The following is a 12,441-nucleotide window of genomic DNA, read 5'->3' as shown; positions in this document are numbered from 1 at the left end:
TTGGTTCAGAGGCAGGATTCGAGAAAGGCTCGACCGAGGACTTATGAATGATACTTGGTCGCTTATGTTTCCTAATGCCGCATTGGAAAATCTGGAATATAATCACTCAGATCATCGCCCATTGTTGATAAATACGGAGTACTATAATCAACCAGTCATAGGCGGGACTGGCCAGCAGAAAAAGTTCGAGGCTCGATGGTTGCGTGAGGACCAGTTTAATGAGACCGTGGCTAATGCTTGGATGAATGCAGGTGCGGATTCGACGGTAACGAATATATATGAGAAACTGAGCAAAATGCATGAGCAATTCCATGACTGGGACCAGAGAGTTCTTAAGAAGCCAAAGAAACGACTTCGTAAGGCTCAAAGAGAGATGGAGAAGGTAATGTCAGGACCCATGACTGATGATAATGATGTAAAGAGGAAAGAACTCGAAGAATTGATTGAATATCTCTTGGAGCTGGATGAGATCGAACAAATGCAAAGGTCTAGAGCGACATGGCTAACTAGTGGTGACCGAAATACGACTTTTTTTCAGGCCTTTGCGTCGGCACGACGGAAAAGAAATTTTCTTAATAAATTAAAGGACGAGAATGGTTGCTGGTTGGAAGGTACGGCAGCCTTAAATCCTCATATACAGAGCTTTTTTACTAACCTGTTTACAAAGGAGGTGCAGCAAACAAATCCAAAACTTTTGGAGAAGGTTGAAACAAAGGTCACCGAACAGATGAATAATATGTTGTTGGCACCCTTCACAGTGGATGATGTTCATAAGGCGATTTTCAGTATAGGTGATCTGAAGGCACCTGGACCGGATGGTCTACATGCAATCTTTTTTAAAAAGTATTGGCATATCCTTGGGGAAGAGATAACTCATGAAGTCTTATATGCAATAAATACTAGAAAAATTCCGGCTGAGTGGAATAATACAACTATTGTCATGATACCAAAGACTGACTCTCCTGAATTGGTGACTCAATTTCGTCCCATTAGCTTGTGTAATGTCCTATACAAAATTATCTCTAAGATGTTAGCAGCACGCCTGAAAAGCATCTTACCGGAAGTAATCTCTCCAACACAAAGTGCCTTTGTCCCGGGTAGGATGATCACGGATAACATCTTGATTGCATATGAATGTGTGCATAAAATAAAAAAATAAAAGGGCGGGCCACACAGGACTGTGTGCAGTTAAGCTGGACATGCACAAGGCCTATGACCGAGTCGAATGGACATTCTTGAGAGATATTATGCAGAAGCTAGGATTTCATGAACAATGGATTGATATGATAATGGCATGTGTCAGTTCGGTGAGATATAAGGTGAGATTTAATTCTCAGGAGACAGATTCTTTCACCCCTACTAGGGGTATTAGGCAAGGGGATCCCCTCTCCCCCTACCTTTTCCTGCTTTGTGCAGAAGGGCTCTCTAGTCTTTTGCAGTTTGAAGAAGAAGCTGGTGGCATTGAGGGAATTAGAGTGTGCAGGAATGCACCGTCAGTATCACACCTTTTATTTGCTGATGATTCTCTGATTCTCATGAACGCGGATGTTTTAAATGCAGCTTCCTTACAGCAAGTTCTAGATTCCTACTGCCAAAGTTCAGGACAAATGGTGAGCTTATCAAAATCTAGCATCTTCTTCAGTCCTAATACCTCAGCTATCACTAGAACTGAAGTCTGTCAACTCCTACATATTGACACTGAGGCACTGTCTGGTAAATATCTGGGTCTACCTGCTACGGTGGGAGCTGATAGAAGTGATTGTTTTAAACATTTTTGTGAAAGAATAAAAGAGAGGCTCAGAGGTTGGATGGAGAAACAACTATCCACTGGCGGGAAAGAGATATTATTAAAATCTGTTGCTCAAGCCATTCCAGTCTTTGCTATGTCTGTTTTTAGTCTATCCGTGGGGATATGCAAGGAAATCACAGATCTAATTGCTCAATTTTGGTGGGGAGATGATGAGGAAAATAGAAAAATACACTGGTTTTCTTGGTGGAAGTTATGTTACCCGAAGAGTGAAGGAGGCATGGGGTTTAGAGATCTACAATCTTTCAATCTGGCAATGCTCGCAAAGCAATGTTGGAGACTCATTATGTATCCAGATTCCTTGTGTGCTAAAGTCCTGAAGGCCAAATATTTTCCGAATGGAAGCCTCTTGCAAGCAACGCCAAAGAATGGCTCATCTTTCACATGGCAGAGTATCCTAAAGGGACTTGAAACTTTCAAATTGGGATATATTTGGAGAATTGGAACAGGAGAAGCTGTGAATATTTGGAATGACCCATGGATACCCTCAAGTCCAGATAGAAAAATCATTTCCGCTAGGGGGCACACAGTCGTCTCAAGGGTGTGTGAATTGATCGATCCGTTCACTGGATTGTGGGATGAACAGTTGTTACGATCAATTCTCATACCGGTTGATGTCAACAGGATCATGCAAATCCCAGTTAATTTGCAAGGCTTTGATGACTTCATTGCCTGGCAACCGGATCGGCGCGGAGTTTTTACTGTACGCTCGGCATACCATACCCAGTGGATACGAAAATACAAGGCACATGCAATTACTATACATCGCCCAGGAGGGTCGTGTGTGCCGGCGATCTGGAGTACTATCTGGAAGCTGAAAATCCCACGTAAGGTTCAAATTTTTTGTTGGCGAATTCTTCATGGAATTGTACCATTAAAGTCCATCCTCACCAATCGGCATATTGGGTCTAATGGGGCTTGTCCCATATGTCATCAAGCAGCCGAGGACATTCGTCACCTACTGTGTGAATGCGAACATGCAAAGGAGTTGTGGAATAGACTGGGAATCCTTGAACTAGTGCTTGATGCCAGCACGGTTGATCGTTCCGGGTCAGCAATTTTGGAGCATATACTTTTGCTTCCAGAGACATCTCTACAGGTTAAGCCAGATCTAGACGTGAAGCAAGCTATTGCTGTAGGTATCTGGTATCTTTGGTGGATTAGGAGGCGAATCACACATAATGAACCCTCCCTTGCATCCTCGAGGTGGCCAGCTTCTGTTCTAGCAATTGCAAGTAATTACCAAAGATCTTGTGAGAGGAAAACTGAAACCAGAGAGCACAAATGGACGAAACCAGAACCAAAATATGTGAAATTAAATGTTGATGCTGCCTTCCACGTGGATGATGGCTGTGGAGCTACTGCCGCAGTGCCGAGAGATGTCAAAGGTAACTTTCTGGCTGCGCGGTGTACCTATGTCCCAAATGCAGCAGATGCAATGACCATGGAGGCAATAGCTATGCGTGATGGCCTCAACTTTGCAAATATAATGGGATTCCACTGTGTGGAAGCGGAATCTGACTCCTTCAATGTTGTAGATCTTTGCTCGGGCCAATCGGTTTGGTGGGATGCTGCATCAGCCATCTTTGCGGAATGTGTAGATATCAGCTCTTTGATTGGGAAGGTCAAGTTTAAGCATTGTCTTTGATCTGCTAATAAAGCGGCGCATGTGCTGGCTAAACATAGCTACTGTAATAAGATTTCTTGTAGCTGGGTAGATGAACCCCCGGTCTGTCTCTTAGCTACCTTAGTAGATGATGTACTGATTATTTGATCGTAATAAAGCTAGCCATAGTGGCCTTCCCTCAAAAAAAAGTTCGAGCTCCTAAGTTCATGAATAATATTACAAGTAGTAAAAGTGTTCTTCCTATGTATGATTTCATGTATGATGGCACCATAGACCGCAGGATTCTTTTTGTTGAGATATGTATTTAGCACATGTATTCTTGTACTCCAAGTCTCCTCCTTGTGTATAGTTGAGGATATGACTTGCCCTATTCCTCTACACTTTTGATGTATGTCCTCGACGATCACCTTGCAGTCCGATGCCACGTGTATTCCTCTCTCATAAAGATCATCAACTATCGCCAAGGCCTCTTTGATAGCCAAACATTCCAGTGTAGCTGGATCCGAAATCTTTGGAAACACAAGTGTTGAAACACCTAGGAACAGGCCAGATTGGTCCCTGCATATCGTGCCCACCGCCCCATGAGTACCTCCACGTCCCACAGAAGAATCAACATTTATCTTTGCTAGATCCGCCGGCGGTGCTATCCACTGTGCTCGTCGGTTAGAGGAAACAACGGGTGTTCGTTATTCTGAACGGTTCGGAGATCATTTAGATATGAGACACGACTATTAGAACGACGTGAAAAGTAGGAGTAGCTTTTCTTTGAGAACACATGTAACTTTATTGATACTCATAACAATTACAGATACACTGATATAGACCTAAGATTCAAGAAAATACAAAGTAACTCCTATCACTAAGAATTACAATGAAATCTCTTGTAAACATCTTCTTCGCGGTACCAGTTTCTTCTTGAATAAATACTTCAAAGACTTCGATAAAGAGGCTGCAATTAGATTGGAGCAACGATGGTGTCGCTCTTTCACCCGCACGAATATTACCAATAATGATTTTTGAAAGCGTCTAGAGTCGCCCATCTAAAAAGATGAGATGCCTTGATCGATGGATGTGCTTGGGCCGGGGATGATCCCCTAGAAATGCAGGCCGTCGAATCACTATATCCTTCATCATGGTGTCGATGAAAGATTTCAACTCCACAAAGAATCAAACCAACAAAAAAATGTTGACACAACAACATAAACTCATCAGATCCGAATAATCGAACCTGCGAGGACAGAAAACTTTCTAACCTCATGGCTGACAAAAGAACGAGAGAAAGTTTATTCTCACAAAACTATGATGATCGCTGGGCGTTGACGGAGAACATAAATGTCTTGAAGATCCGAGGTCCCCCACCTCTCAGCGCGAAGATGACCTGGAGGCGAGGGCAAAATTTCTTAGATGGCGACGGCGACGGCAACAGGAGAAACCCTAGCTAGCCAGTAGGAGTAGTTTTTTTTAGGTGAAGCCAGTAGGACTAGATTTTTTTTTGAGACAAAGTAGGAGTAGATAGAAGAATGGAAGGAGTACTGTACTGGGTGGGCCTGGGCCTGGATCGATATGCGCAGCTACGCGGCCCTTCGATCGGAGAGACGAAGCAAGTGCAAAACCGTGGTCCATTTCCATTTCCACAGCCTAGTCTCGTGGCACTTGACTCCCGTGGCGATGATGCCTTCCTCCTCCTGCCGCCGCCGTCGCCACTGCCGAGAAAATCGGCTATTTGCCACTTTCAACATAGGGCTTCGCAAAATTGCCACTCTCAACATTGACTTCGTAAAAATGCCACCTAGCTCGTGTGCACTTTGATTAACATGCCATTTTCCCGGTTTCCATTGCTTTTCTTTTTCTTTTTTCTTTTTTGGCAACTGAAAGGACCAAAGTGCCCTTGGATATTTCAACCTGATCCGATGTGTTTGTGTACTGGTTGGATGGGGATTGCTCGACTAGCTCATCCTTGTCGTCAAGTTGCTCGCCGCTGTACTTCGTTGATGCTTGCCCGAGCCAGCGATGCTCTGCCTTAGCTGAACCACGCCAGGGTGAGCAATCGCAGGTCGTCGCCGTTGCTAGCCTACACCTGCGCGCGCCACCGCGGCTCTCCGCCTTAGCAGGACCACTCCCGTGTGAGCAACCGCATGTCACCGCTGTTGCTAGCCCACGCTGCGCGCACCACCGCGGCTCGCCGCCCTAGCTTGACCATGCCCGTGTGAGCAACCGCAGGTCGACGCCGGTGCTCGCCCTTGCCGTGCCGATGCCTGCAGCTCGCCGCTGGTGCTCGTCCATGTCTGCATGGACCGGCACAGCCTCGCGGATGCCCACACGAGCCACCGCAGCTCACCGCCAGTGCTCGCCCACTCCTGCGCACGCCAGCGCAGCTCGCCCTCCCCTTCGCGCGTTGGCAGCAGCAGCTGTTGGAGGAGACGGATGCGTGCCCAAGTTGTGAAATGGAGAATGCAAGGAGACAGGAAATGGGCAGCGTCCAACGATTGAAGCAAGACGTCCAGGCAATCAGGGATGCGCCCAGCACGATATCTCTTGGCGGGCAGCATGCACTCGTCTGCTTCAAGCGTTATCTGATTCCAAATACGTGTAGATAGCTGTAGACAGCATCAGGGGTACTTTGGCCCTTTCAGGTGCTAGAAAATGGAAAATAAAAACAAAAGCAATGGAAAAGGGGAAAATGGCATGTTAATCAAAGTGCACATGAGCTGGATGGCATTTTTACAAAGCTAATGTTGAGAGTGGCAATTCTGCGAAGCCCCGTATTAAAATTGGCAAATAGCCGATTTTCTCGCCACCGCCGCGGCAACCGCAAGCCTCCTCCTAATCCTCCAGCGCCGATAACGGGGGCGGGGGAGGTTACTATTGACGAGGCGGAGCTTCCGCCGTCGGCCGTTGTCTACAGGCTGGAATGCATCCCATCCTCACGCCCCGCTCCACCAAAACCTAACCCTCCAGAGCCTCAACCCCAACCCCATGGCGCGACGCACCCCTCCTCCACCTCCTCCTCTCGCCGCCGTCGCGGACGACGCGGCCGCAAGGGGCCAGCACCAGCGCCAGCGCCTGCGGCGGAGGAGGCGAGGGACTGGGCGGGGCTCCTGCTGGACGCGCTCTGCGCCATCCTCCACAAGCTCGACCACGTCGAGATCCTGACCGGCGCGGGGCAGGTGTGCCGCTCCTGGCGCCGCGCCGCGCGCGACGTGCCCGCGCTCTGGCGCCGCATCGACATGCGCGGCCACGCGGACATCCACGAGCTCTACCTCTGCGGGATGGCTCAGGTCGCCGTCCGCCGCAGCGCGGGGCAGTGCGAGGCGTTCTGGGGCGAGTACGCCGCGCACGAAGGCCTGATCCTCTTCCTCGGCGACCAGTGAGACTCTCTCCCTCTAACTGTCGGGCTCTTAATTACTCGGCTCTGATTGATCGTTTGGCTGATGACCCTCGTGCTTCATTTCGTCCTCGAATTAGGATTTCTTATAGCTGGTCTGTTCAAGATTAGGATCGTTTAGATAATGTATCATACTGAAAAAGAAATTGTCGATGCTTTCGTTCGAAATTGTGGATTCCGAAATTTTAGGATATTTTCTGCATTGCATAATGGATATTGTCGATGCTTTCTAGTCATGATCCAGTTGGTTATAGACATAGATCAGCTATATTCATATGCCTGATTCTGTATACTGTTCCACTGAATGTTTCATACTATTTCTATAGCATGGGACAGTAGGAAACTAAGTGCACAAGTGGGAAAATGTCTGCTCAGTGTTGTAGCCTTTACGTTATGTTTTATTCATACTTTCGCGACGGTGAAGTGAATGCTGAATGTAACTCTGAAGTATATTAACTGCATCTAAGGCTGGTTCCAGCAATAGAATATAGAAATGCTCTGCAACATGTTGATAATTGAGAATTCATTAAGTTGCTTTATTTTGCTGAGTTTACTTTGGTTTAATACTAGTTAACTAACCCTTTGGTGCTTGTTTTTGGATAGTGGTAGGGCGCACCTTGCAAAGTGTGCGCTCAAAATTACGGTGTAACCGGCTTATGGACTGATGTGGCAATGGTGATAGGGTAGTTGACATATTAACTGTAACTGTTTAAGACAAGCAACATGCTTCTTGGGATTAGCTAGTTTGAAATAGCGTGTAATTCTAAGATAGCTTTTCAACAGTTAGAAGCACTACCATGTGAAATGGTCAAAAAATTTGGAGAAACTCTGAATTAATATTGATGCTGCTAAATTATAATTGGACTCTGCAGCCAGACATAACGACTGATTGATCCTCCTCATTTCAAATAAACAATCGTTGCACAAATTACATGTCATGGAACCCTTGTAAATGTTGAACCAGTGATCGTGTCTGATTTATCTACCAAATTGTCTTAATCAGTCACCCTATTGCAGTCATCTATCTAGATTCTCTTCTGTGGGCCTGTGTTTACTTTTTTGTACACCATGCTTCTACTTTTTCTTTTGAAAGGCCATTTATGCTGGTAACCAAATATCCAAGTACCATGTTTGCAGAGCTCCATCTCTGAAGAGTCTTTGCCTCATCTCTTGCCACCGTGTCTACATTGAAGAATTGGTGGAGGCAATGAACAAGTTCCCTCTACTAGAGGAGCTCGAGCTCTCATTGTGTTCAAATATAGGTGGGAAGCATATGTTTCAGGTCAGCAAAGCATGCCCGCAGCTAAGGCACTTCAGAAAGAGTGAGCTTCGGTTCTACAATCTCCAAGACAACAGTGATGGCGAAGACGCAGATAGTGAGTTTAGGTACAACAAGAACGATGTCGCCAAAGGAATCGCAACCATGCTCCAGCTACGCTCCCTACAGCTCTTTGCCAGCAACCTCACCAAGGAAGGGCTGGTGGCGATCCTCGACAACTGCGTCCACCTCGAGTCCCTTGACATTCGCCACTGCTTTAACATCGTCATGGACGACGCCCTGCGAGCAAAGTGCTCCAGGATCAAGACGCTGAGGCTTCCCCACGACTCGACAGATGACTACGACATTGAGGCTTTGAGCCCTCTCTGGTCAGGTCTTGGTATGGGCATTAGCTCTGACAGTGATGGAGATTGCTTCTATGGTGGGCCTGACTACATTCTGGACTCAGATGAGTACGACGATTACTGTGATCCTGAGCGCTACCTTGACGGCGTCTACATCGGATGACGTGTTACTCTCATGGATCTGCTCGATTCGGGCTACTGAATGCTGGGGCCCCTCTCGACTTTCGTCAACATCGGCAGACGTGTTACTCTAATGGATCTCTGCTCGATTCGGGGTACTGAATGTTGGGGTCTCTCTCAACTTTTGCTGGAAGATTTGAGTACCGACCACTGTAGTTTATCTTCTGTTAGTTGTGCGCATCGACATCTAGTATGTCAACTGAGTCGTGACTGTGTTAAAAGTGTAATGTTTAGATCGTGTTCCAGGGTATGCAGACAGTGGGAACAAGATGATGCCAACTACTGAGCTTGGTTCTGACACTTGGCTCTCATTTGTCAACGTTTTTGGTAATGCTGGCAAGAGTAACTATTGTTTTGCTGCCCCTCTGATGCCATCATCCATTATGTTTTGCGTGCTAACTAATCAAAGAACCTGAGCTGCTTGTTTTGCGTTCTCCTGGATCCGCTGCAGCCCGCAGTCGGCTAAACCCAGTCGTGCTTTTCGCTCCGCGCGCGACTGCGTCGGCTCTCTCAAGCCTTTTGAGTGTGATTCATCACGCAAAACATCTCTGGCAGGCCTTCCCTGGACGTCTGAATAACAAGAAAACGACTGGTTGTCATTCTAGATGTATACTAGTGGTTTCCTTTAGGTTTTGCACACACAAAAAAGTAGGGGCAGTAGTTTACTTTAGAGTTTTTTTTTTGCGGGTAGTTTACTTTAGAGCTACGTACGTATTGTATGAGCAATGCTATGCATATGGAAAAAATTCTTACTGCGAGGGCTTATTGGATTGGGTGGAGGGATCGAGGGATTAGCAGGCAAGATGACACATCAGCCTGTAGATTATAGATTAGTCCATAACAAAACAACCCGTAGGTATAGGATTATTGCGTATCGCATATTTGCATAGCCGCAAGCTCCACATCATCTAGTCCTGAATAGTTTATCAGTCATGAATAGTTAGGTGAACGCGTCGGCAGCTCTCATATGGCCAAGTACTCACCAATCCTCAGATCGAAGGGATGAATGGAGTATGGCACATACATATCGAAAGTGATCTTCTGTGCTCGAGCACAGGTGGTCGCGGTATCCCACCCGCCGGCAATCCTCGTGATCCACAATCCCTCCTGTATAGGCCCAGGTATTATTCCCGTATTTGCTGTGGTGAATAGTTACAAGGGCCCACTTCTGTCATTGTAGGCTCGATACGGCGTGAGTTACCTGGGCTATGGATCAGACGTCCACCAACAGACTGGGCCCGTAGGGCGCAGATTCTGGACTAACACCGGTTGTACCCATTTATTACTGCTCAGCTTCCCAGCAGCCTACTAATCTGACTCCTCTTAATCCATTCATCCGCTTTCTCCTCGCTCAATATCTTGTAATGGTCAGACTTGGTTTACCAATACAGAGGAATGGCTCACCCCGTGCGCTCTGCGTCGCTTCAAATCTGTTTGATGCTCCTGTTATCCCCGCTCTTGGTGCTTGAAATTCGAAAGGGGTCAGTACAGCAATGGGCGCGACGCCACCCACAGGCATACAACTGTCAATAATGCACAGTGCTACGTGTCAGAATATTTAGCTGCATGGGACTCCGCAATAGGCAAGCATACCAAAATCTGCTCAAATTTGATTTTCCAATGAGCACACACCATGATCACACTGCAGTTCTGACAATTTATATTGCAGCCCAGCAAAACACATGCACCAGCTTATATGAAATTTGATTAGCTTCAGGATCTCAGAATTCACTTCCAGATCTATGGAAAAATTCAGACTTCAGGATTTCATTATGTCGGAAGTCACGTTTGCCAGTCATGAAATTTCCACAATGCATCAACATAGTGCCAACAATATCAAAAATATGTACACCAACTTACTGCTCACAACTTCAAAATGCATCACCAGGGTGTACAAAAATTCATAAATCTGGACGTTCATTTATGCAAACCCTCCAACGTTTAGATTCAGACCAGTTCAAGCATACATTATTTTCAGATAATACATAACTGATTTTTGGCATTCATAGCACCTGCTGAATACACTCAGCAAACATGAATCTAGAAGAGTTCTACTGACGGAACTACCAAAGCACACATTTAGTTCTACAGATTTGTAGTCTTAACAGATAGTTTCTTCCAAGTCCTCACATGCCAATCACCCGCAGATCACCCACTTTGTGACAGTTGTTTCGCCTATGACCTTCAATTCCACAACTTTTGCACCTCGCTGGTTTGCGAACAGGCTTCGGCGCATCACCCCGGTCCGGGCAGGTAGTCCTCTTGTACCCCTGCTGCCGACATGTGCTGCAAAACCTTGTCCGTTTGCTGGCCCCTCGTACGGTGCCTTCTCGCGGCTATTTGTCGAGCGCTCCATTTCTTTCCTTTTCTTTGGCGCCAACAAACCAGTGAGTCTGTTCCCACTCTCATTTGCAGAGGTAGCATCACCATTCAGAGTCCCCATGCCTGCACCTCCACTTGCTGCAACAACTGTTGTATGTGCTGTCAGCTGGTTAACAACATCTCCATGTTGACCAACCCTGTCCTCCAAACCCAGCCCATCCCTAATTTCTGCAAATGGTTCCATTTGGACCATGCAATTCTTAATGAGAGTCATGAATTTCTCATATGCTTCCACACTTGCATCGTCCATCCGCACCAACTCCATGGCATGCATGTACATATTGAAATGCCTGAAGCTGGATGGATTTTTGTGTGCATTATCTCTTTGCTATTGAGTAAGGTGAGCCGGTAGTATGTCCCGTGCGTCCCTGGTCCATCGCTTCACAATGTGTTTCTGCAGTATCTTTATAATACAGATGAAATCCAACACCTGCAAAGTTCAATTTGCTCAGTTAGTGCATCAGATATTGCACACACTGTATGCATATCTAGAAAAACATATGCTTAAGTTTTATTGGTCACCATACCTTCAAAACATGGCTGCAAAGTAGTCTCATGTGTGCAAATTGCCTGCACTCGCAGTCGAATTCATCACCACCTTCGAGAATAGTTACCTTATATGACACCCCACACCACTTTTCTCTCCTAGCAGCCTCGATATGAATGGCAAGATACAATTTTCCCTTCTCAAGATTGTCCACTTGGTATGCGCTGCACTCATAGAGAATATGTCCAAACTGCTCAAACATAACCTGTGTCTATATTTTACCAGCATGTCTCTCTATAGCTAAGGTTGCTCTGTACAGTGGTCTACCCTGAAATATAGATGCATCAAATCAATGACCCTATTTACTACTAGACATCTAGTTGCAAATATCAAATATGACTTACTATTCGTGTCCGCTTCTCCTCGTAGACTGAAGTCTCATGTCTTTCTTGACAAACATATGCATTGGACAACCAGGCAGAACATAGTTCTTCAACATGTGGTTTGCACTTTCGCTGCGCTGGGTGCTGGTCATCTTAGCACAGAAAACACCTTTAAAATTAGGCTTCGCCCACTTGTGTCTTATATCATATAGCTGCGTCATGTAGCCGTTCCTCCACCAATATCTTCCAAGCTTCCTCGAATTCATCGATTGTAAGCATGTGATTTACTACCTTGTGGAACTCTTCCCTAAACTCGCTCTTCTTCGTGTACAATGAACTGAGTGATTCTTTTGCCTTCTTCAACACATGCCACTTGCACCAATGGTGTGCCATCTGGGGCATCACATCTTTAATGGCGACCTCCATCACCCGACTTTGATCTTCACAACAACACAACCAATATTAGACAATGATGATTTGAAAACATCTACATAAACGGTTGGCACAGACAGTTTGTAGAACATGGCATCACACCTGTTAGAATTGTCTTCGATGCACTCCCTCCCC

The 12,441-nt window shown here is 46.1% G+C and overlaps 1 protein-coding gene across 1 annotated transcript; it reads left to right on the top strand.

Moving 5' to 3' along the window:
- Positions 1–6,166: 6,166 nt before the first annotated feature.
- Positions 6,167–8,954, top strand: LOC119360628 (putative F-box/LRR-repeat protein 23). The gene is made up of 2 exons (XM_037626180.1): positions 6,167–6,801; positions 7,957–8,954. The coding sequence occupies exons 1-2, from the start codon at positions 6,167–6,169 to the stop codon at positions 8,603–8,605; spliced, it is 1,284 nt and encodes a 427-aa protein (XP_037482077.1). The 3' UTR covers positions 8,606–8,954.
- Positions 8,955–12,441: the final 3,487 nt, after the last annotated feature.

This window comes from Triticum dicoccoides, chromosome 2B, assembly GCF_002162155.2.
Source record: "Triticum dicoccoides isolate Atlit2015 ecotype Zavitan chromosome 2B, WEW_v2.0, whole genome shotgun sequence".
Lineage (NCBI taxonomy): Eukaryota > Viridiplantae > Streptophyta > Magnoliopsida > Poales > Poaceae > Triticum > Triticum dicoccoides.
This window is presented reverse-complemented; position numbering and strand designations above follow the sequence as displayed.